Source organism: Cryptosporidium ryanae (genome assembly GCF_009792415.1).
Source record: "Cryptosporidium ryanae isolate 45019 chromosome Unknown contig_24, whole genome shotgun sequence".
Taxonomy (NCBI): Eukaryota; Apicomplexa; class Conoidasida; order Eucoccidiorida; family Cryptosporidiidae; genus Cryptosporidium; species Cryptosporidium ryanae.
In genome coordinates this window covers 161,510-186,691 of record NW_027125549.1, presented here as the reverse complement: position 1 = coordinate 186,691, position 25,182 = coordinate 161,510, and the positions used below count along the sequence as shown (strand labels likewise).

General features: G+C 31.1%; 12 protein-coding genes across 12 annotated transcripts; 7 read left to right on the top strand and 5 right to left on the bottom strand.

The window, feature by feature from the left end:
* Positions 1–677: 677 nt before the first annotated feature.
* Positions 678–4,587, top strand: FG386_001481 (uncharacterized protein; the record flags this gene model as incomplete). Its single annotated transcript, XM_067340874.1, has 2 exons — positions 678–1,890; positions 2,396–4,587. 2 exons carry the CDS (start codon positions 678–680, stop codon positions 4,585–4,587), a joined length of 3,405 nt encoding a protein of 1,134 aa, XP_067196792.1.
* Positions 4,588–5,673: 1,086 nt separating this feature from the next.
* On the top strand, positions 5,674–7,347 carry FG386_001480 (ABC transporter; the record flags this gene model as incomplete). Its single annotated transcript, XM_067340873.1, has 1 exon — positions 5,674–7,347. The coding sequence occupies one exon, from the start codon at positions 5,674–5,676 to the stop codon at positions 7,345–7,347; it is 1,674 nt and encodes a 557-aa protein (XP_067196791.1).
* A 789-nt stretch (positions 7,348–8,136) lies between these two features.
* Positions 8,137–10,290, top strand: FG386_001479 (uncharacterized protein; the record flags this gene model as incomplete). Its single annotated transcript, XM_067340872.1, has 1 exon — positions 8,137–10,290. One exon carries the CDS (start codon positions 8,137–8,139, stop codon positions 10,288–10,290), a length of 2,154 nt encoding a protein of 717 aa, XP_067196790.1.
* A 241-nt stretch (positions 10,291–10,531) lies between these two features.
* On the bottom strand, positions 10,532–11,377 carry FG386_001478 (uncharacterized protein; the record flags this gene model as incomplete). Its single annotated transcript, XM_067340871.1, has 3 exons — positions 10,532–11,052; positions 11,121–11,239; positions 11,322–11,377. 3 exons carry the CDS (start codon positions 11,375–11,377, stop codon positions 10,532–10,534), a joined length of 696 nt encoding a protein of 231 aa, XP_067196789.1.
* Positions 11,378–12,129: 752 nt separating this feature from the next.
* On the top strand, positions 12,130–12,525 carry FG386_001477 (DNA-directed RNA polymerases I; the record flags this gene model as incomplete). Its single annotated transcript, XM_067340870.1, has 1 exon — positions 12,130–12,525. The coding sequence occupies one exon, from the start codon at positions 12,130–12,132 to the stop codon at positions 12,523–12,525; it is 396 nt and encodes a 131-aa protein (XP_067196788.1).
* A 366-nt stretch (positions 12,526–12,891) lies between these two features.
* On the bottom strand, positions 12,892–14,131 carry FG386_001476 (uncharacterized protein; the record flags this gene model as incomplete). Its single annotated transcript, XM_067340869.1, has 3 exons — positions 12,892–13,170; positions 13,538–14,038; positions 14,129–14,131. 3 exons carry the CDS (start codon positions 14,129–14,131, stop codon positions 12,892–12,894), a joined length of 783 nt encoding a protein of 260 aa, XP_067196787.1.
* Positions 14,132–15,041: 910 nt separating this feature from the next.
* On the top strand, positions 15,042–15,797 carry FG386_001475 (uncharacterized protein; the record flags this gene model as incomplete). The annotated part of the gene is made up of 1 exon (XM_067340868.1): positions 15,042–15,797. The coding sequence occupies one exon, from the start codon at positions 15,042–15,044 to the stop codon at positions 15,795–15,797; it is 756 nt and encodes a 251-aa protein (XP_067196786.1).
* Positions 15,798–15,908: 111 nt separating this feature from the next.
* On the bottom strand, positions 15,909–17,597 carry FG386_001473 (Rab GDP dissociation inhibitor; the record flags this gene model as incomplete). Its single annotated transcript, XM_067340866.1, has 1 exon — positions 15,909–17,597. One exon carries the CDS (start codon positions 17,595–17,597, stop codon positions 15,909–15,911), a length of 1,689 nt encoding a protein of 562 aa, XP_067196784.1.
* Positions 17,598–18,191: 594 nt separating this feature from the next.
* On the bottom strand, positions 18,192–19,280 carry FG386_001472 (RAD23p; the record flags this gene model as incomplete). The annotated part of the gene is made up of 1 exon (XM_067340865.1): positions 18,192–19,280. The coding sequence occupies one exon, from the start codon at positions 19,278–19,280 to the stop codon at positions 18,192–18,194; it is 1,089 nt and encodes a 362-aa protein (XP_067196783.1).
* Positions 19,281–20,371: 1,091 nt separating this feature from the next.
* FG386_001471 (uncharacterized protein) lies at positions 20,372–21,145 on the bottom strand (the record flags this gene model as incomplete). Its single annotated transcript, XM_067340864.1, has 1 exon — positions 20,372–21,145. The coding sequence occupies one exon, from the start codon at positions 21,143–21,145 to the stop codon at positions 20,372–20,374; it is 774 nt and encodes a 257-aa protein (XP_067196782.1).
* Positions 21,146–22,505: 1,360 nt separating this feature from the next.
* On the top strand, positions 22,506–23,412 carry FG386_001470 (uncharacterized protein; the record flags this gene model as incomplete). The annotated part of the gene is made up of 2 exons (XM_067340863.1): positions 22,506–22,635; positions 22,721–23,412. The coding sequence occupies 2 exons, from the start codon at positions 22,506–22,508 to the stop codon at positions 23,410–23,412; spliced, it is 822 nt and encodes a 273-aa protein (XP_067196781.1).
* Positions 23,413–24,023: 611 nt separating this feature from the next.
* Positions 24,024–25,082, top strand: FG386_001469 (uncharacterized protein; the record flags this gene model as incomplete). Its single annotated transcript, XM_067340862.1, has 1 exon — positions 24,024–25,082. The coding sequence occupies one exon, from the start codon at positions 24,024–24,026 to the stop codon at positions 25,080–25,082; it is 1,059 nt and encodes a 352-aa protein (XP_067196780.1).
* Positions 25,083–25,182: the final 100 nt, after the last annotated feature.

The following is a 25,182-nucleotide window of genomic DNA, read 5'->3' as shown; positions in this document are numbered from 1 at the left end:
GGTAAATTAATTTAAATAATATTTATATCTGTTACTCGAGAGTTATAACACCAAACATATTAAAAACGTATTATAATTCATAAATAAAATTCATTTAACGTTAAACAAAACATGAGTAAACAATAATGTTTGTTATTCATGTAGGATAAAATTCGTTTTTCCCCACATATTTTTTTAGTTATTAAAGCAAATTTTAAAGTTGTTTCATGTATGCAGCTCATTGCAAATATAAAGATTTATTTTAAATATAATTATTGTTAGAGAATAATTTTTTTGTTTCTTCTATTTATTTGTTAATTCAAAATTTAAATTTGTTGATATCAATATTAATAATTTCACAGATAAAATAATGAGGAATTGTTATATTTTTTCGGTTGGAATGAATGATTTATAATTATTTAAAATGTATTGTTATAATATAACGTTAGTTTAACCGTTATCTTTTCAATGTTAACCCACATTATTAATGATAATATTTGCTCTATATTCATTTTGCTCATTCATATTGTTATTACACACCAATGCACACACAAGGTCTTTTGTAATAATAAAATAATTTGTAATGGTGATATTTTATTATTATTATTATTATTATTATTGAATCAGCAAAAAGCAAATATTAAATGTGAACAAATTTATATATTACGCTTATTCAATTAATTCTAACTTAATATTTTATGAAATCTATATTATACATTATTATTCTCTTTTTATTATTTAAAAATGAGGTTTTTTCAACTCCCAATGCAAAAATATCAAAAATAATGGGTCAAATACCAGAAGAACAATGCTTTGATTTTGGTTGTTTAAAGCTTAAATCTGTTAATTATTTTTCATCATGCGGACAATTATCATTATGTAAGAACTGTAAAATAAACCCAGAAAGACATGTATCAGATATATGTATTGGGTGGAAATCAAATAGATTAGACAAATTACAACTAGCAATAGGGTCATTACAAAGTGACTTAAATGTAGGAAGTCAATTTTTTCGTGAACTAAGGGCAAATTGGGATGGAAACAATCCAATAGATATAAGTAAATGCCAACTTGAGAATTTTAATTATAGAAAGGCATACAGTGCATTTTCAATAGGTCAATATACAGCATTATATTCGACAGTAACATTTCAAGTATCAATAATAGAGCTATCAAAAACAGATGGTAGAAAAAGGTTACCTAATCTAGAAGTGGATTTGGACTTAGACGAATCGTTTGAAGAAATAAATAATAGAGGAATGAATAGAAGAGCAAAAATAGATAAAACACTGTGCCCGATTACACATTCAAATACTCCATTAAAACTTGACAAAAAAAAAATTAAAGGTGAAGTAACCCTAGTTTCTAAGTCTTTTTCTATACCACTATACAGAACAAAATTATATAGACCGTATGAATTTAAAATAAAGGTTAAGTGTGAAAAGAATAAAAATTGCAATATGAACTTGTATAAATTTTGTTTAAAAATAACATGTCAAAGAATGCCTGAAACGCAGTACGCAGAATTAAGGATTGTAGAAGAACTATTAAATTATAGACCAAGACTAAATACCGAGGAAAACGAGGATGAAATTGAGGATGAAATTGAAGATGAAAACACTATCAAATCGGAAATTGAAAATGAAATAGATAAACAAAAACAAACGAGAAATAACATAAATACATCATCAGTTAAAAACAAAATTTCTCCCAGGGAAAGTATTACAACAGGCACATCTATGTACAGAAGCAGACCTGCCGACGAGAATACTATTAGAAGGGGTTATGATGAAAGCGGATACCAAAAAACTTTAAATAGTTTTAAATACTTCCAAAATAATCAAACATATATTATATTGATTGTTGTTTTGATTATATTTACATTTTTATTTATATTAGTTTTAAGAAAACGTAATTAGTATTCAAGTATTTAGTAATGAAGCAACATTCTTATTCATTTATATTCCATTTGTATCTTTATATGTATACAATAATTCTTCTCCACTAATTCAATAGTGAATGTCTCTTGGTTTCATATTTTGTGATTTAATGTTATTTTTTTACTTGTATTTCTGAAAATACGTAAAAATTTACACTGATTTATCCTTGCAAATAAAATCAATTGTTATAATTAAGCCTGTAGTTATTATTATATAATACTTTATTTAAAATAAATAATGTGGACGATTTAAATATATATATTTTAATAATAGTTTTAGTATATAGTGCATGTAAATTTGCATGCATGTATGCATGCGCAATAGCGACGGTATATAAAAATAGTCCCCACCTAAAAATAAAATTGTATTACACTATAAAACAAAAAAAAATTGAATGCATGAGAAAATATTAAAAACATATATACCAGAGGACATTTTCTAATAGGAGTATTGAGGATAAATAAAATAAAATTAAGACAATTATAAAGGAATAGGAGAGAATAAAAATAATAAGATGTTGAAAGTAGGTGGCATAATTAAGGGACTGGGTTTATTATTTCTCGTAGGCAAATCACTGGGTCAAACAACATTACAAGCACCAAGTACTCAATTGCTACAAGAGCTGGCACAATATAGGCAACAATTTCGTAGAACAATAGATGGAAGATTATGTTCAGCAGTGTTTGTACAGGACTTTCAGACATATACTGATTGTACAATAGCAAAATCTCCTGATGGTACATCTGGAAGAGAGTGGTGTTATGTTGAACCTCAAGTGGCATCGCAAGGTTCGAAAAATTGGAATTACTGTTTACCAGTTGTTAATTACGATTTACTTCGTATGAAAGCAAATGAGATATTCGAAAATAAAGCAAGAGAATCAGCAAAAATAGTGAATCAATTGGATAGACAAGCGTCAAGATTGACAGACTTATTAGAAAGATATAACACAACATGTGGTTCACAACAATCGATTGTAAGTAGCAGATTGGACAATATTGAATCACTAATCCAAAAAGGTCAACATTGTTTGAATAAGATTGAGGAATCAATAACAAAAGTTGATCTATTAAAAACGAGCATTGACGAATTAGAAAAGGATATTGTTAGAGACCGTGATTTTGCATTAAGCAGACCAGAAAACTGTGAATTACTACCAGGTTATGAGGATATCCCATTCCCAGATGGTTTAAGGGGTTCATACTACGATAATCCAAAATTTGAGGGTTCACCTAGAAATTACAGAAATGACAGAAATATAAATATGATGTATATATCTAAGGACCCAATAGACGGAGTATCAAACCAACAATTTTCCGTAAGGTGGGATGGTTTCTTACTTGCTCCAGAATCAGGAAGATATTATTTTAGCATTGAGGCAGACTGTGGTGCGAGATTATTCTTGGGTGGTAGAGCTATTATAGTTGATAGAATGCCACAACCATCTTCAGGAGATGCAAGTTCAGAAAGATCAGTTCCGTTGCTATTAGATGCTAGACATGATGGACCAACAAAGGTAACATCAGTAGCTCAAGAACTTGTAGGTGGACAAAAATATCGTATTAGAGTAGAAATGTTCCATAGTAGTCATTTGAGATACAATAACCCAGATATAGCATCAATAAAACTGATGTGGAGAACTTCAAATATTCAAGAACAGGTAATACCAAGTTCATATTTCTATACAGGTAACCCAAGGCAACCATTAAAATTATCTGGTGTAAATCCAGTATTTTATGAAATATCATCACTAAGAAATGGTGAACTGGCACACAAGGACAGCAAAAATCATTATATTGCCGATTTACCATCAAGATTTGAAGGCCTTAAAATGTTAAAGTCATCTTCAAAGCCAGAATTGCATGAGATGAAATTAACGGTAAATCAACCTTGCACATTGTTCATAGCAGCTGATGTTACGGATAAATTACCTGTTTCATCTGATAGTTTACAATTCACAAGCACAGATTCTGTATTTTCTATATATAAAACAGATAGCGATAATCCAGGAAAGGCCATAGAGGCACAAACAATGAAAGTCGCTCAAGTTAATATACCACAAGCATCTGACATCAATTTAAGAGTAAATGAATCAAAACCATTTATATTATTCTTCAAACAACATCCAACTGACGTCTCACAAACTGAATTACAATGTTCTGAGAGAAGGCTGTTAACTACAAATGATATGATTAAGAGTGTTGTATCTACATCGTCACAAAGTCCTGAATTCGACGGTTTATATGCTGTTAGTGGTAAAAATCGTGATGAAGCATTTAGTACATGGAGAACTTCTACTGGAAATACAATAGGTGAAAGTCTAACAATTGAATTTACAAAACCTGTTGTTGTATCTGATTTCCAGTTTGTTCCTTTAAGCAATCCAACAATGTGGCCTTCATCATTGACGGTTTATATTAAACAAGCAGATGACATGCATGAAACTACCGTACAAGAAAAGTTTACATTAGCTCATATAGCAGATCCAAAATCTCATGTATATAACTTAAAGTACCCATTAACGACAAGTGAAGTAAAAATTGAAATCTCACAAATGTTTGTTGACAGTACACAAACCGGTGGTTCGTTTATGATTTATGGCAGCACTTGCGAAACCACACCCAAAACTGAAACTGAAACAAGCAATGTCGTCACAAAAGCAGAGTAAATTAGACATAAATAGTCTTTAAATAGTTGATCAAATAAGCATGATGTATTTACGTTTGTATATATTGTATTACAAAAACAATAAATAATATGTGATTATATTCAAACTTAGTACATTAAATTATAAAAAGACTTGAAAGAATTATAGTTTATTTAATTTAATGTTGGTCTTTATCTTCCTCTATAATAGAAATAAAAATTAATAATTACCTTAATATATCCAAAACATTGGTTTTTTTATCTATATTAAATTATTTAATTATCACTTTTAGAAATTAATGCTTTTAAAACTATTAAACGCTTTTTTTTTGCAGAAATTAAGAATATTTATAATTTTCGCCAACTGCCAAAAATAGTATATCTAGAAAACTAGTGTTAAAAGGATTAAATAATAAATATATTAAATAATCCAAGTTAAAAGTCACTGTATAAACAAATATATTTATATTCAACTTAATTAAGCAGAAAGCTTAATGTTTTAAGCAAATTAAAGGCTTTGTTAAATCAAAAATAAGACTCAAAATCTGCATTTCACTACTCATAAAATCGTATCAATTAAAATATCGAGCTATTTTTATAAATTTCTGCATGCAAACAATCATTATTGCATGCAAATACAAGGCGGTTAAAGATGTAATTAATTAGTGATGGTATTACTAACCTCGAGATAATGACGAAATATAAAATTAATAAAACTAATAAAAATGTTATATGGTATAATAGTACGATTTAATTGTGGGAAAATACAGCTCATCTGACTATACTCGTTTTTTAATAAAAAGGATTTTCTTCAATAAATTAATAGTCAATAAATAATTGGTAGATTTTATCCTTAATATAGTAATTAGGTGAATTAATTAGCATATAAAAGATATATAGGAATAAAAACAACATTTATAGTATCAAAATACATATATTTTGAATTTTAAAAAGAACAGACTGATTAAATCTTTTATAAACATTTAATTTTAATGACTAAAGAAAATAGAAAAGGAAGAAAAAAGGGATTAGATTCGTCAGTTAGAGTGGCAGGAATTATTTTAATATTATCATACTTACTTCCATTCGGAAAAAAAGGCAAATATAAATGAAAGTGTTAAAGTCGCATTTTTTACTAGTGTTTACACTAATTAAATCTTTTGTAGGCACTGGAATAATATTTTTGCCTGGAACATTTAGAGTATCTGGAATACTGTGTGGAAATTTATTGTCGGGAATTGTATGCATTCTGGCAATACTATCACTAAGGCTGTTAATAAAATGTTGTGATGAAAGCGAAAACCTAAGTGATTTAGGCAAGAAAATATGGGGGAAAACAGGTTTGTTGCTGATAGATTCGTCAATATTTTTCTCACAATTGGGTTTTTCAACAATATATATGATATTTATAGCTCATAGCGTACAGCAAATAATATATTCAGTATCAAATTGTCAAATAGAAATATCCATCTTAAAGTTAATATGTATGCAAATGATAATTTATTTACCGTTTGTATTTTTAAGGGATATAGGAAACTTGAGTTTTCCTAATATATTGGCTAATATATCAGTATTTTCAGTGCTTGGAGTCATCATATATTATAGCAGCGAGAACATATTAAAGAATTCAATTGGACGACCAAATATACTTGATAAAGGCAACATATACGGAGCAGGTTTGGTATTAGGTACAAGTGCATTTAATTTTGAAGGTATTGCACTAATATTACCAATACGAAATTCAACACCTAAACTAATATTAAATAGATTTCCAAGTATAATGACTTTCACAATGGTATTCATAGGTTTATTTTCAAATTTTTTTGCTACTCTTGTATACTATTCATTTGGTGAAGATACATCATCACCGGTAACTGAAAATATACTAAATCCAAGAATAAAGCTCATATCACTAATCTTATATTCAATAGCAATCACATTTTCTGTTCCATTACAATTGTACCCTTCAATGAAAATCGCAGAAAGATACTTATTTAGTAACAGTATAAATAGCAAGGCTCAAATAGAGGATGGATTAGGAAAAAGAGTGTTAGTATTAGATGAAGAAGTGAAGCACAAAAATAACAAATATTTCAGTAATGATTTAATTTATTCTCAGGTGAGTAGCACCGAAAATAACAGAAGTAATATTGGATTTAATACGAATTCAAGTAACAAACTACTTAAGAGTAGTACACTACCTGGAAATAACAAGAAAACTAAGGATCAAAATATATTGAATTGTAATTTAAGCAGCAATAATGAGAATTTCAACGAAAGAAACTTTAGTAAAAGTGAAACAAAACTCAGTTTAAACCGAGAGTCGCGTAATGAATGCATTGACAATGAAAACAAAATTGGTAATGTAGAAATGATTTTAATGGATAGCTGCAACATTGATAACTATAATAACAATTCTGATCTTAACAATCAAACTGTTAATAATATTCAAGAGGTTACTCAAGAGCTTGGATTTAAAAAGTCATTTCTGAGAGCAGTTTTGGCATATTCCCTAGTTTTGTTTTGTGGAACAATGGCATATTGTTTCGAAGAAGAACTATCAAATTTTGTCACAATAACAGGTGGCTTGTTATGTGTTCCATTGGCGTTTGTCTATCCACCAATGTTTTATTATAAACTTAATAAAAATAGAATTAGCTTAACAGAAAGAATATTTTTGTCATTTTTAGTTTTAATAGGCTCATTTGTTTCAATTACATCTGTAACTATGGCTGTTTTAACATGGGAAACAAGCACAAGAACAGTCGCATGTGTAATATGATAAACACTTTAACCACTAAAATAACTTGTCTATATTCACTTGTTCAAAATTTCCACATCATTTGGATATCTGCACTTTTTATTAACTGTCATTACTTCATTTGCGAATTATTGTACAATCTTTAGTTTGTTTTGCTCTGTTTCTTCTTCTACTGTTAAACACAACTAAATATTAAACAAGCTTAAACTCTGTTTATATAGCGTACCAAATTTTGGTTGGTATACTATTATCTTTAAGCTGTAATTTACGTACTCACATAATTCAACTAAATTTAAACAATAAATAAAAATCCCCTGGTAAACACACTCCACATAAAATACAACTCTAAATCTACAAATTACATAAGACGTTAGAGATCAAAAAATAAACTAAAATACTCTAGAGTTTAAATGTGTGAAAAATAAGCGTAATTCAGTTGATTGTTTGCGTGCTGTAAGCAGTACTCTTACGCATATGCAAATTAAATTTACTCTAAATTTCAAGCAAAAAGCATAAGTAATTTCTTAAACAGGAATAAATTGTTTTTTTACCATAATTATTGTTGGAAACTTGCCCTAAAATATCTTTAACCTGCACAAGGGAAAACTATTAGGACTTTTAGGCGGTCTTTTTCCGAAATTATTTGAGGGCCCCGGTATATTTTTTAGATTCGATACCCGTAAGCGGTATGTAAAATTTACAAAAGCGGTACGATTGAAAATCATGCTAGAGGAGGGACCAGTGTGCATATAAATGCATACCTAATATTGGTTTAAAAAATTACAAATATATCAAAATATTAATAACAATATGTGTAAGAAAAAAGGGTTTGAGATAGAAAGGGGACTATCACACGATTTGTTTGTGAGTTTTTTGGAGGATCTGGCGAAAAATGAAGAGTTGGGAGGTAGTAAAGCAATAAAGCATTCAAAAAATGTATTAAATTTATTCTTAAAAGAAGCCCCTGAGAAATTATTTCACTCTAAAAGGTATTCTTCTCAGTCTACTTCAGGTTCAGTTTCAGGAGTATTTTCTCCGTCATACAAGTCATTTAACAGGAAAAGTATCGAAAATAAAATTCCAAAAGAGACCCAAAATAGCATGTACATAGATGAATGTGAGGTTAATCAGAAAGAAGGTTTTGATTTGTCCGATAAGAAGCAGAAAGCTAACGCCTCAACAAATGCTAGTTCAGGACTAACATCTTATTCATCTTCTTTTCAATTTCACCACTTTTACCCGTCATCATCCTCCGGAAGGATGTCAAGCGGAGGCAATTACTTAGGGAGTTGTTTCGGTGATGGATTAAGTTTATCACGAATTAATTCAAGCTTAGAGTCAAACTACGACTCTGATGAATATACAATGTTACTCGGAGATAATGAAGCAGTTGATAATAATATGTTGAGAAATGAAGGTTGCATTATGAGCGAAAGCACGAGAAGTGGGAGTCCAAGTACAACTGGAAGCGGAAGTAATTCGCCTTCTATATACAGAGTGATGACGAGTAGCACATCTACATTTCCAACAAGGGACGATACTGACGCAAACAATGGAAATAGCAAAAAAAAGGAAGAAAATGAGAATGATTGTATTTCAAGTATTGAATCCGGAATGGAAAGATTGAATATGGCTTTAAGAGAAGATAGAATAAAGAGAATATCAACGCATACTAATAAGATCTGGCCATCAAGTGTGTCTTCTTATTTACATGGCATAGATTTATTTTTAAAAATACCAAAATATGTACATCCCATTAAAAAGAATGGCATTCTGAGTTTGTCAATAGGTAGCTTCTCACATCCACATCCATCTAAAATACATTATGGTGGTGAGGATGCACATTTTTTCGAGGATAATGTTATTGGAATAGCAGACGGTGTGGGTGAATGGGTGAATTATGGTGTAAATCCAAAAGCCTTTGCAAACGAGCTTATACTAGGAATTAAAAAAGCGTTCTTGTGTGTTAAGGGCTTAAATAACAACAACAACACTCACAATAATTGTGTTGATAGTACCAGTAATTATACCAATAACAACAGTTCCAGACTAATTAAATACAGCAATACTTGTCCAGATGAGTCTTTGTCGTCTGGAAACAACAAGAACACAGAGTTTGAATTTGGTGGCAACAATGTTGACAAGGCAAAACTGGTTACCAAAGATAATCATAGTAAAAGCAGTCCAGGTTTTTTTAGCGAATACAATGAATTACAAAGTAATTCACAGTATTTATTAAGCGAGGGTTACAAAAACACAAAATCTTTTGGGTCCTCAACAGTATTTGTAGCATGTTTTGACCCCAGAATAAACGCCCTAAGAATATCATATTTAGGTGATTCTGGTATAATTGTATTAAGAAGAATACCAGAGACGTTCAGAATGGGAATAGTATACAGAAGTCCTGCTCAACAACACTCATTTAATTGTCCATATCAATTATCTAAACTACCAACCAAGGATGATTATCCAAAGTTGCGAGAAAAGGGTCTAAATTACTTCATTAATCTAGTTAAAAATAGTGAAAATACCCCTCAAGATCTTCCTACACATTCTATATCAAAAGAAATACCTTTGTTAGAGAGTGATCTCATAATAATCGCCACAGACGGATTATTTGACAACTTATATGATTACGAAATTTGCAATATATGCAGTGGAGCAATATCACCTTATGAAGCAATTAGACTACTTAAAGACATAACTCTCTTTACTTCATCATATAACATTTCAAAAGCATTAACAAATGCCGCATATATAAAGTCATTGGATTCGAAAGCGAAAACTCCCTTTAATAGACAAAGTGTGATGAACAATGAACCATGGCAGTTCAGTTTTGGAGGAAAGTTAGACGATATTACTGTTGTTGTCGCTTGGGTAGTTTCTGAGAATGATAAAAGTGTTTTAAATTCATCTGTAGACAATAATTGCAAGACAAAAGTTGATAACATAAACATTATATAATAAAGTAAACAATGAATGGAAACTACTCAGAAACGCTTTGGATCTTCTTTAAAAGAATCAATTCTTTTTCTATATTTTTCTATGTTATTTTTGTGTTTTATTATTCTTTTTTATTTATTATAATTTAAACGAGTCGAATAAATAATGCAGTAATGCAGAATATATTTATTTAAATAGTTTTTTATTTTAATTCGTTATTATTTTTTAAATTAAAAAAGGTATATTTAACTTTTTTAGAAACTTACTTTTTATACAAGCCAAGTATTTCCAATCCAAGGGATTTTATAATTACACTTATTGTAGAGTATAAAAGTATATCTATAATTGTATACCCACAAGACAATACCCAAAGATCCGTTTCTATTTTGTCATCCAGGTTTTTTAACATTGGATGTAGAGTCTCTAGAATAAATTGGCTTTTTCTTTTATTTTGTTGATTAGTCCCGATTAATCCATATCCTAATTTGTCACATCTTTTATTATTGTTATAACTGAAGTTTTCTGTTGAGTTGTCGAAATCCCATATTGAGTGTAGTAAGGACTGTAAGAATTCTATCCAATTCTCTATTTTTATTCTATCCTCACCACTTCTTCCCATCAAATTACACTTTTCGCCTATATATCTCAGTATTGTGAATGATCCAGTTATTTCTACTTGATTGTTTGGATCAGATAAGAAGGGTAACATTGGAAAATTTCCCGACTCCAACAATACACTCTGAAACTCAGGTTGCAAGTAGTCCTTCCCAGATACATTATGTTCTAAAAATTTTGATTTGTAAGGGTCACGATATGAGTGCTATTTTTGCTTTATGGTGTAGCTCACATACCCTCGTACGGTATTTCTTGGTCAACCAACACTAGTCTTATGACATCACATGTTCCCCTGAAATATTTTAAATCATTGTTTTCACAAGAAGTAGAATTAATGATATCAGTAACACTATTTCTGTGTCAAATAATACTTGTAATACTATTAAACTATAAACAATTCTTTTCTCAAGTATTATTAAAAACTAATTTAAATTTACCTGCACGAAAAGTAAACCAGCTTCAATGGGTTCTCTAAATTACCAATGTGTTCCATGTTTTTTTAGTCTGGACTAAATTCTATATTCGTTTATTTTAATTTACTTCAAAATATTAAATAATATTCTGGAGAGAAATATTTAGGCAAATGCATGTATTACTTAATTTATTATATATACAGAATAATCAAATTTAGACCAAAACCACAAAATTTACACTTTTAATTTTGTTTAATTTTATTTTGCTCCAAAAACTAATTTAATGAGTGCAGTGATCCTGGTACTTATTTTAACAGTACAAATGTTCAATTAAATCTGCTAAAAAAATAGTAGTAAAAAGAAACCTGCTATATCTTGCAATACACAGAAAAAATGGCTCAATTTACAGCCATGTTAAATTACACACACCTACTACCAAGAATCACTAATGTTATAGTTGTGCATGCATGTATTCTATAAAAACTCACCAACAAAGTTTCTAAAAGCAAGGCATACATACTTCAAAGCAGTTAACGTGAATAGCCACAGACTTAAGTATCAAACGTTCAAAAAAATTTTATTATATGCAAATAAGTTAGATTTAGAACATAGAAAACTCCTTTTCTTCCGAAATTATTGTTCTAACTAGTAAGAAAAAGGTTAATGATCAACTATAGACCAACAAATTAAGCACCGGTTGGCGCCAAAACTATAATGAGTTATATTCGATACACTTGCAGGGGATAAAACAAAAATAGTTACTCTCATCAGTTAGTGGCGACTGAAGTAAGATTTTTTATATTGATTTTAAGTTGGTTATATTTAGAAAGGGATGAAAGACTATGATGAATTTGGAGGTAATTTTGAAGAAGAGGAATATTTTGGAGAAGAGGAATATTTTGAAGAAGAGGAAGTTGAGGGTAATGATGAGAATATAGATGTAATCACTGACGATACAGCAAGAAACAGAATGGAAAGCAAGGCTAATGAAGGTCCAAGAATAACCACTCCTTATATGACTAAATTTGAGAAGGCAAGAATAATAGGAACGAGAGCATTGCAGATAAGTATGAATGCCCCAGTGGCAATTCCACTAGAAGGGGAAACAGATCCATTAATTATAGCAGAAAAAGAGTTATATACAAAAAAGATTCCGTTTATAATTAGAAGATACTTGCCTAATGGAAACTATGAAGATTGGAAGGTAGACGAGCTTATTTTAGATTAAACGTATACTTATTTATAATAGGTTAGTTACTTAAGGTACTATATATTTACACAGGCGTCATTTTTATTTATTTCAATTGTCTTCATTTCTTGTTCAATCCACAAACACCGTGCTTTCCCTAAATTAACAAAAAAGCAGAAAAGAATTCGATTCTTTATTTTTTTAAAAAGGAGATTAAATGCATTGGATGTCTCCCTAAAAACAACATATCAACAATGACGAGAATAAACGAAAGATTATGATTGTCTACCACTTTTTCATAGGAATTTAACTAGAGCTAATCACATTCTAAATAGACTATTTATTTTCCTTAATTTACCATAATAACATTAGGTTTCCATTGAATTTAAAAAAATAAAAGCTGCCCTAGCTGTGCTTTTTCATTCTTAAGTTTCTGTCATCAATATTAGATAACCTGATACCTTTGTCTTTAGGAAGAGTAACTAATGGTTTGTCTTCTTCGCCAATCACAAATACGTTCTTTATTAAAGTGGCGAATGTAGATCCCTTGTTATCCTTTATTGTTACAATGCACTGAGCACCCATTTTCCTTTCAAAATGGACAATAGTGCCTACACGCCCTTGCGATCTACCACCTGTAACCATACACATATTACCAACTTCACACTTAATAAAGTCAAGTACCTAAGTAGAAATTAAATGTTGAATTGAATTTCATTTTCAATATTATAATCGAATTTAACGAGTAAAAATAGAGTAACGATGCCACTTGTGAGGGATAGTATTGTAACATTGCACTGTTCCTACAATACATATTTAAATTAAAATTCGTGTCAGAAATCAGGACAATGTCCATAGACAGTCAAGACTTAATTCTCTCCTCATCCAATCTTAATTAGTTGTAAGAGAGATTCCCATTTAGTTTCAAGTCATTGTTCATCATATAAATGCCACGTTTTGTACTCGAAATGTCTGTATCACAACAATGCCAACAAAATTCCCTCCTAAAAGCGTATCGTCCTCTATTTATCGCAGACTTGAACTAACTTACCTTCCCAGTAGATAAATCAATTTTTACAGTGTCATTCGCCTTGATATCCGGATGAATGTATCTAAGAGTGCGAGCGTCATTAGTAGTTGCCGTAGGAACACCCTTGGCACCCAATGAAACTTTTGTTATCTTACATAACTTGTACTCGGCCTCTTTAGGTGAAATTTGAACTGGAACAAATCTTCCCTTAGTATCGTACATTATACGCATGTTCTTACCAATACGTTCAATGCTAACGACATCCATTAAACCCAACGGAAAACAGTTGTCTGTTCTTATTTTTCCATCAATCTTAATTAATCGTTGCATAACAATATATTTCGATTCCTGGTATGTTAGGGCAAATTTAAGTCTATTACGCAACAAAATAGCCAATGGAATGCATTCTCTTAGTTTATGAGGACCACTTGATGGACGAGGTGCATAAATACCTGTCAGCTTGTCCAACATCCAATTTGATGGTGCTGCCACTCGCTTTAAATGTTTCTTTGGACCACGTGTCTATGAATAATTAATGTAATTTAATTTTAGTCATAGTCGTTCATATCCATCCCAGCTCGGTTAAATTCAACCAAGCAATAATAAACTTACCATTTTACTATTGAATGATTAACTTTAATTAAAAGTGTACTCAACGTTATTCTCTCTAACGCTTTTTATTTGCTGTTAATAAAGCTGCTCGGACCACAACTTTAATTCTAGTTATATAACTTTTTACTGCCTTTCGGGATCCCGTAAATTTCGTTATATTTAAATTGTTATCTATTTCCCGTCTCGACCTTATTATATTAAATTAATACAAACTGTAATATATACTAATTAAACGTACTTAGCGAATAAACTATATTTAATTTACATACACTCTAATTACTTATAATTGTCTCTAATTGTCAATTACTATTATTTAGCATACTTTACCGCCTTTCCGTTCCCTTTTCATCTTAGTATATTTTGATTCCAGTATAATATTTGCCACAAATAAAAAGCCTCGTGGGCGCCAAAGAAACCCTTATATGTGTAGTGAATTTTTTTAGCGCAAGTATACACAATTAGTATTCAATAAGGCATGACAATTTAAACAGAATAGGCGGCAATGTCTAAATGGTATGTACGGGTGTTTAGAACAAGGCAAAACCGGTAATTATTAATATGTTTTAAGTGGGAACAGTTTGCCTTGCATCTATGACACGTGCATTTCGTTCCCGTTTGGTTCTTCATACTCAAACTGAGGTGCAGATATGAGATAAAGTAGACAAAGCAATTATCTAGGGCGGCCCTGGTGAACTTAAATATAAATAGGACGTGTACGAGGCTGCGTTAGAATCCAAAATAAAGTTGACAGGAGAGGTTACGAATACTGACATGGTTTTAGGAACTGAATGTCGATTCAAGGCTGAATTTAATCGGAGATTGGGTTTTTAGAGAATAAATAGTCGTGGAAGACTAATGAACAATAAAAATAAAGCACTTGTTGTTGTAGTTTTTTATTTTTCTAGTATACAAAATGGACATATCAAATCCTGAGGTTGTTATAAGGAGGAGACACATTTTGGAGGGATACATTGACTTTTCCACTAGTTTAACAACGTGGGACGTATTTAAAAATATGTTGAGAAAGAGTTCGGAAATGTTCGTGTATTGTCAGGAGAAAAAGGCAGTAGTGTGTCCGGCTCCCAGAAGAAGGGGCGTTAAAGAAGACGGATTCATAGTGGCATACAACAGTGGTTATATAATAGGGGCAGGTGAGAATGAGGAGACGAGCATAGAAAATATAGGATGGATTAGAAAAAAATTTAGACAACACGACCCGAACGCATATATGAGAATAAGACAGATTAACTTTATTCTCAGAATAGATATTCCGTATAGATTTGGTATAATTAATCTATTCAAACTATACAACAAAGCAATTAGCGCATTAAATAGCATAAACAACGATACAGCCACATTGTACAGCAAACAATTTGAAATACTTTTCGATCCAGAGTTGTTTTCTGTGGTGATTATTAACTTTCAAAAGTCTGAAAGCACCACAGAGAGCGAAATTGATTTTGAGAAGGACGACTTAATTTTGCTATTTCCCGATGAAATAGACAAGGAGTCCGATTTAAATAGTATTAAAATAAATGAGTGTTGTCTTGTTGTATCGCCGAGCAGCGTTGTTGTACAAAAAGTGAGAGGCTACGACCATGCAATTCAGGCATTCCAAATGTTGATGAAATACATAAATAGGAACGAATTGCTCGTTAATTTAAACTGACTTTGCATCTCTTTATTCTGTACTAACAAAACAAAATGACTCGTGTTTAAATTTCTTAACCGCATTGTATTGTTGATTTCGTCTACTTAGTGTAAATACCTTAATTTAGTCTCAAGTTGCATAAAAGTTTTTATGGGAAACAAGATTATTGCTGCTTCTTGGATTTAAGAAACAAAGCGAGCATTCCAATGCAATAAGGGACTTCTCAACATCCTCGTCTAACAACAAAAAACTGTTGTTATTAATGCAAGGATCCGGTAAAAATAGAACACTTGCTCCACTTAAAAGTTTCGGACTGTCTAATTTTTGCTTGTAAAAGTAACTTGCCCTGCTAATTATCTCACTAGTGTTTTTTTTTGAAAATACCAAGCAATCAAGCAAATGGTACATATAATTCCTGTGTTCTTCAATGTTTTCTTTTTTTTCGTCTTCAATAACCATATTTAAGTAAACTATATAATGTCTGTCGGAACAACAACCTGTATGGGAATTGCATTGTAAGACGCTCACAACGTTATTATATCTGTATTTTTCAATATCCCTATCCTTCACATTTAGAGTTATTACTGATATTTTGTTACTTTCACTATTTTCACCCAAAATTGAAAGAGGACCATTCAAAATGGCGACAACACATATAACGCTTCTTCCAGTTTCGTTAATTGTCTCAAAGTCGCTGCATTCTCTTCCATCCATGCCTTTTGAAAAACAGTCTTTTATTTTTTCTTTGTAGGACGAAATTAGTAATCTGCATTTAATAGTCTCGGTAGGGAGATTTTCGCCTTTCACATCCAAGTTCCAAACGCCATTTACCAATCTCATGTTCATTATTTTAGTGCCGAGTCTTTGTAGTGCTCCTTTAACTGCGGCTAATCTCGAGAATGCCTGAGTTAAATCGCATATCCCATAACATGGGTAAATGAATGGCGTTCCTGTACATCCGTGTTGATTTAAAGAAGAAAGAAGCAGACTCAAGTACTTCTCAAAGTCATTCTTAGAGTCAAATTCGTCTTTATTCTTATTTATAATAAACGAAGCATTATGCTTGATTAGATTCAGAACCTTCTCGTTTATTTTCCACTTGTCTTGAAATTCTGAAAATAACTCAAACTCCACCTTATCGGATGTTCGCTCCTCCTCTCTTAAAATTCCCGAATCTGATATCAATGCTGGACTTCTAAACGGATCGTTAATCAAATCTATATCTAATTTTCGTTCGCTAATACTTCTAAGTTCGATAATATCCTTTAAACCATTATATAATCTCATTATTTGTCTCTTTTCAACCAGACTTAGGTCATTAGAGGAGAAAATATCGCTTTTTGAGAATGGTGTTTTCAATAACAACAATTCGTTGTTTTTATGCTCCTTCAAACTATCACTTTCGCCTTCCCCTTTGCTTTTTAATTCGCAATAGTACACATTCTCTATTCCCTGAAAATCTAAGTAGTTTGTTATGTTGCAAGAAATTACAAGTTCAGTCAGTTTGCCACGCGAAAAAAGCACCTTTGGAAGCAGGTCTATCATTATTCTGTTTGTATTTTCGTCGCCTTGACTACTTTCAAACCTTTTTCCATAAAAATAACTTGAATCGAAAACTGAGCAATTGTTTTCTGACCCTTTATCGAACATCCAATCACTGAAACTTTTGTATTTAACTGTATTCCAAACCCCTCCATAGGTAAGATTTTCATCTATAACGAGCACCTTGTATCCTCTCAAAGACAGTCCAGAAGCAACTATGCATTCCGGGAGACCCGTTCCCATTATAACTGCGTCCCAAACCTCTCCTTCATTCATTTTAACTTAACTTGGTCTTTATCCTCTATTTTATGATTTTGGCCAATATTATTTTATTATTATTGTTATTTAGCAGATTGCCGGCACAATTTAAGGTACCCTTTTTACTAAATCTAAAAATAAACCAATTTAGATTAAATTACCAGAATCAAATACACAATACTGTTACCCGCTTAAGCAAAATATAACGTGCTGCACAACAGCAATCTGGCTTGTTTCTGACACAACAATACCGACTGATTCAGATGCTAACACCACTTTTGCTGGGGTGAGGAGACTTAATACACAACAATCAAACTCTTCGGCCCCGAGAAAACAACAGGAAACAAAGCACGCAAACATTCATATTACATTAAATTTAATATCTGAAGTACAAAGACATCAAAAAAATCAACCAATAAGAGTAAAGCATTCAAGTAACAATAAAAGGAACTACTAATAAGGGTTAAATGTCGCCAGTTACAGACAGACTTTGAATTTATAAAACAAGATTATAGATTCACAGTGTTGCAATTAATATAATTACTGTATTTGATGTGGCCTAAACATAAGATAAAAATATATAAATATTAAGTAGTTGTTATATAAACGAAATCAAATATTATTTCCATCTTCAAAAAACTCAGCACTGTTTTCCAAAAGATAATTAGCTGCCAATTCTTCATTCTTTTCGCAAATTAAAAACGCCTCTATAACTGCATTCCTTGGGAATCCAAGGGCCTGGAGACGTTCAATAGATTCATTTTCTTGTTGAGTAAGCTGTATTGTAGTTGCATTGTTTGTGTTTAGCGGAAAGTCACTAACATTCTCGGAATCTGTTCTTTCCATCATTCTTATAAATTCCTCCTGATTGTCTGTTATTAATTGAAGTATATCAGGATGCGTCTGACCGATCCTAACAAGGAGCTCAGGGAGTATCCTCGGATCTTGTTGAACAACAGATCGTAACTGGTGAAAAAGAGGATTGTTTCTCAATGCCTCGAGATTATTTGTTTCAACACCGCCACTATTGTCTCCTGAAGAAGCGTTGTTGTTATTCGCTGTTAATTCTGAATCCAGATTGCTGTTATTTCCTCTGCTAGAATTATATTCAACCGCAGCATTTCCAGAATTTGAATTTAACGACGAACCACCATTGTCTTGCACGGGAATTCCGGATGTCAAGTACTCAACTGCTCTATCTGGGTTGTTAAACGCCGCTCTCATTGCTGCAACCACTCTATCTCTTTCAAATCCCATATTAACTATGTTATTTACAGTCTCCTCCAACTCCGCTCCAGTTAACAAGGCTGAAACACCTGATTGAACACCACTACCTGAACCTGCACCATCTGCACCGCTGCCACTGTTGTTGTTCGTAGAATCTTTTTCCTCTGATTTATCGGCATATGTTATAGATGCGCATTCAGCTGCATTATTTTGCTTTTGTTGATGATTATCTGCTGCCTTTTGTGCCATACCCTTTGAAAGCAAAACAACCAAACGTTCCCCCTCCTTTATTCCAGAACCCTCAACCGTCTGCGAATCGTTGAGTATTCTTCCTGCAAATATTAATTTAAGTCTTGTTGCCTCCATCACTGGATTCAATGACTGAATCTCCTGTTTCACTTTCTCTATTGTGTAATTTGGCTCAACATCAATTTCCATCTCCATGTTCTGTACTGTTCTCACCTTGATCTTCATTGCTATACTGCTGTATGTACACTCACTATACTGATAATACGTACAATAAAAATATATTACTTATACAAAATACCTACTGTGTAAAACTTATTTACTGTCGCCATTTATATTTAATTTGTACAACCACACGTTTTAATTTTATTTGAAGCAATTAATTCAAGACAAGGCGGCAAGTTATGATGTTTGTGTATATTTTGCTAAAAGAATAGTTGAATATATATATATATATATATATATATACAATATCACTTAAAACTACTGTTCTTTGTAATTTAATGAACAAAAGATCCTAACAAAAAGGAGAAATCAATGCAATATTTATTCATTAAGCATCTAATTTTTCACTTTTGCCACTATTATTTACCACCGTACCTAATTCAACTAAGTGTTATTATAATTACTAATGTTGCTTCACACAGCTTTACTATTGCTTCTTTTTTGAGCAAATTGAACATAATACTGTAATTTATTGTTATATTCATATATATATTTCAGCAATTACGGATATTTCGTTTATAACGCGTTATTTTTAACTCTGCTGTTAATTTCTTACTATAAAAACCACCAAATCTCACAAGTGCGGTTTTTGCACTAATTAGAAAAATTAAATGTCTGATTGTACCTTAATAGTCAATTCTGTCCCTCTTTTTCCCTTGCTCAATCAGAACAGAGACAGATATTATTTGCCGTGTAATTATTTTACTTATTTCCCATTAAAACTTATTTCACACATTTCAATTCACCTTGCAATTTCATACACATTGTTTATTCAACAACCTTGTCTTGTTTGACTCTATTTTCTTATCACATAAAGTGCAATTTTAGATGCTATCAACCCTGAAACAGCGAAAAAAGTACAAATAGATATTCTACCGTCAGTTTATCCCATTTTATAACATGTTTATTATTAATATACATCATTCCTTTCAAGGTTATATTTACAAGATAAAATTAAAAGTTATTTATTAAAATGTTGCTATTTTCTCATTATATCAATAATAAAACAATATTTGAGAATATTGATCTTAGTTTTACGCATATCAATATATTTTAATAAAATTATCTTTTTTCCTTCTAAAACAATAAATATTTTAGTTCTGTTCCTCTTGAGCAACAGTTAAACCAGCATCGTCATTTTCAGAATCAGATTCTGCAAAATCCGAATCAGAAGGGACTGTCTCTTGTTCAATTGTTTTAACTTTACTATTCTTACAAACAGATATAAATCCAGGACAACTACATATCCCATTAAACAATGAAGTAAATGAATTTAAAAATGATTTACTAGACATGTTTATATTATAAACAAATTGCGAAAATCCTTTATTTAAACTTTTAAACGATCCGTAATACCTCTCATTATTTATATTGTCCGAAAAATCACCAAATACACCACTTCCATTATTAACTATTGAACTTAAATAAGTATAGCTTCTGTTCGTTGGCATATTAAACGAACTAGTTGAACGATATGATAACTGAGAATTCGTATTCATACCCTTAAATGAAGACACTCCAAACGAAAGAAACTTATTTGTATTATAAGCGCTTAACTCTCTCTCGTTGTTGTTTTCATTAAATATTTCATTTAATCTTTGCTTTATAATAGGTTTTCCTATTAGTTCGTCTGCAGAATTTAACTTTACTTGTCCTGCTGCTACTGGTATTGGTTTCGTGAATGAGTGAATTTTATGCGTTAATCTCTGCTCATTTGTTCCACACACCATTCCACATCCTGTTTTAGATGGAATATTCTCTATTTCCGTTGATACATAAAATCCTCTCGTCAATTCACCCTCCAATGCTGCATTCTGAAGCTCCATATCTTCCCTGAAACTAGGAATATTAACTTTTGGTTCGCTCATCTTGTCTTCAAATTACTATCTTTCAATTAATATTTTATAATTAAGTATTCTTTAATTTACTGTATTGTGGCCCTTATTGAATCTATCACACTTAAACACTAGTTTGTTTTCTTGTCTCTATTTTTTCTACCCCTTATATGTTCGCTGTTTGTAGTTATTGTTTATTTATCCTAATTTGATTACCTATATTTATTTTTTCTCACACTTTGATTTATCATTTATTCAAATATTTAAACCTATACTTTTTTTATTGATAACAACTAACCCTTATTTTTTTTTACTACAGAATTACATATTATATTACGCATAAACGACATGACATAAAATGTATTTTTTTTACTCCTTACCCTTTTTTCTTATTTATTTTAATTGTGTATGTATTGTCTACTCTAATTTGATAGGTTATTCTATTTAATTAAGATCTCTAATTAAATATGTTAACAATAGTATACAAATGTATATATGCATTAGCAACAACATACATCAACTTCTAATGTGTGAGATCACATTGGAACTTTTGCTTATTCTTATCTTATAAACCGTGTTCGTGTTTTGCAAGTATAGTGATGAACAAAGAAGTAAAAATTATTCTTAAATATTTATAAATTTCCTCTGACAGAGGTGAAGCCTAATTATCTTTCAATACGAACTCAAATACACGTAATTAAATGCATGCATGTGAAAAATCATTGTGTGCGTATTTTCCTATTCCGCTACTGAGTCTACTTTCTGTGATCCTCATTCTCGTCTGAATACCGTGCTTATGCGTGTTTAACTACTTTCAAAAGCAACATTTATGGCCATTTTAATTTAAATTGAGAATACTTTCTTGTCCTCGTCTCCGTTGTTTACCGTTGCTCCTCCTAAATTAAACTGCGTTAGTGATGCGAAACTGAAAGAAAATTGCAAACCTTTAAAACACGAGCTACAACAGTATCCACTTAAAGCCATACGATCTTTGTCATTTCTGTACATGAATTAAATAGATAACCCGTAACACCTAAATTTACTATTAATATGAACAAACGGCGGGCAGCCATTTATAGGCTGTTACTTTCAAATTGTCACATAATACAAAAAGTAAGCGGCTAACTAGGTACTCACTGCTTTAGAGTTGCAGGCCTGTTTAATTTAATTTAAAATTAACAAAGTAATACTTGTTTTTAAAACTTCTAATGAAACTTGTTTAGTTTAATAAAATATTCAACTGTTCAGCCACAAGTTGTGTACAATTTGTTGTTTTGTCAAAACTCAAGGCCAAGCAACACACCGAGGCGTTCATCTTTTTAAGAATCGGAAAATTGCTTTATGTTTGTCTTATTTTACTCAGATTCGCATTTGTGTGACAATTTAGAAAATAATGATAATAAACGAAAACAATTTAAATAAGTTATTGGAACTAAGGAGAAATATTGAATACTTACTGACAGAGGCTGAACACCGTTATGGCCTTCTTTTAAATGAAAATGAAGATAGTGGCAACACATCTGGTAAGTTTGTTTTTATTACCTTAATATTTATAATAAAAATCAAACTGCTTGACTTTTTTTTAACTGAAATAACAACTGTATATAGATTCTTTAATGCTCGGAAATATAGCATATCTTGGTTTAAGATACTCAAGTACAACAAGAGCACCACCTAACTATAACGACTTAACTGGAAAGGAGTTGTCTAAAACACCAAGTTATAGATTTCCTTGTCCAACAACTGCACTTATTCAGCTTTCTCAACTATATAACGCAAAACCACTAATCTGCATGAAACCAGAAATAATAGTGGACGAAGCATCATTTGATTCAAAAACAGTTGTGATATCGTGTCCACAAAAAGGAGTAGAAATAACATATCAAATAAATAACTCAGGTGAACAATTTTATTTTGAACCTTTTCACATTAAGGGACCAGGTGAATACAATATAACTGCATTTTCAAAAAAAAATGGCTTTAGAAAAAGTGACACTGTTACAATGAATTTTAATATTCATGATCATTTAAATGACTCAAGTATTTATTTGCCACCGGCCTCACCTGACGCAAAATGCGACACTACAATTAATGCCAAAAATAACCTTATTAGCGACAAACAAGATATCACTATGACAGAAAACAAAAACACTAGGAAACAACACACCCATACCTCGAAGTATAAGGGACTACATCTCACAAGAGTTCCCGTACTTTCAGACGATGATGATGAAGACAGTGACGATAATATTGATGAAAACGTTAAGAGCAACGATTGTGCGAACGACAGTGTTGTTTAGAAGTTTTAATTCATTCAATTGTCATATAATGTTAAATTCATTGCTCTTACATGCAAAATTGACATAAAGTATTTACTTTCATACCTCAATGTATTTAAAATGCATGCAAATTAATTACCCACATCCCGCCCCGCTTTTCACTTGTTTTTCATTACAAAATATGGTCATTAGTTGTATGCATGAGCTAAACTCTTTAAAAAGAGGGGAAGGGGTATTTTTTAATGTTTTATATGGAAAAAAAAAGATGAATATAATATTTAATTTTTTTGCTCGAATTTCGAGCAATGGACATTTAAGGGGGTAAATATGGAGTGGCACTGAGCAAATTGCCTCCAATAATTACTTTTAATATTATTCGCCTGCATTTTTGATTAAACAAGTCTATTCTGCCTGTCATTTTTCTTTAAATACTATATATTAACTTTATTTTGTGTTTAACACTGAATAATTTTTTTGTTTCTAAATAGTAACCGGTTCCAACTGGCAATAGACAAATAAATTCTTAAAGAGGTCTTTGTTGTTATTAAGGTATTTGCATATATAACTATATAAAAATTGAACTGTCTCGTTAAAATTTAATTAACGTAAAGTGATTGTATAGAAGCAATAAAATGTGGGGTCTTTGGAATAACCGTGAAAAAAACGATACAAATGCAGCAACAGAAAATTTAGAGAATGTGAAAGAACTGGAATTAAATGCAAAAATAACAAAAGACCTAAAGGATGATTATTCAATAAGTGAATCTGTAAAAGAATGCAAGTTGTTAGCGACGACTAATGAAAATAATTATCAAGATTCAAGAGTAAAAACAAATGGAGCTATAATAGGTGAGGAAGGTGGAGAAGAAAAGATAATGCCAGGAGACGATGAAAAAAAGAACTTGCATTCCGAGTGTATGAGAAAAATTCACAATAGTTTCACAAATTTAATTGGTATCATGGAGGATTTTAATAACGCACAAGAAAATGAAAAGGCTTATGAAAAGCTGGGCAGTCGTGTAAACGAAAATAACGTATTTGTTAATCTTGGATCAATGGGTGATATAAAATGTGCCAGATTCGATCCGGGAGCTTTTAATAGTAACAAGTCAGAAGATGAATTTTCATCTTTATCAACTTATGCAGCTAAATGTTCATTTGGGAACACATTGACTCCTAAACAAGTATATGATTTTTTGGTAAATATAGAAAACAAAACACTTTATGACACAACTTGTTCAGAATCATCAATGATATATAAATTGGGTAGTTATTCTATGTTTAAGCAATGCTACAGAGGAATGATGGGTGTTCAAGGAAGAGAATTTTTATTGATAGGAAGCAACTATGTGCTTTGTGATGATTGTTATGTTTTAATAGCAACTTCAACAAAAGAAACTAAAAACATACTTAATAACGAAGAGATTGATGTTAAAGATTCATATGTAAGGGGCGAGATAATATATGTTGGCTTTGTTGTTAGAAAGTATAAAGGTGAAACAGAGTTATTTTTTGCTCAAAAAATGGACTTGGGAGGTGCAGTTCCCCTTATGTTACAAAGGATAGTACTATCTACTCAACTACAAAGTCTGAATGCGCTCAAAAAACATTTAATAGATAATAAAAATCTTTATTTTTCTGAATTAACTGGAAATAACGCAGTTAAACAGGAAGAAACCTGTGATAAATAGGAAAATTTCAACTTTTAGTACTCAAATAGCACAGAAATTAAAAAAGGAAACCACACATATATGTTTACGTATATATTATAAGGAATTCACTCTAAACGTT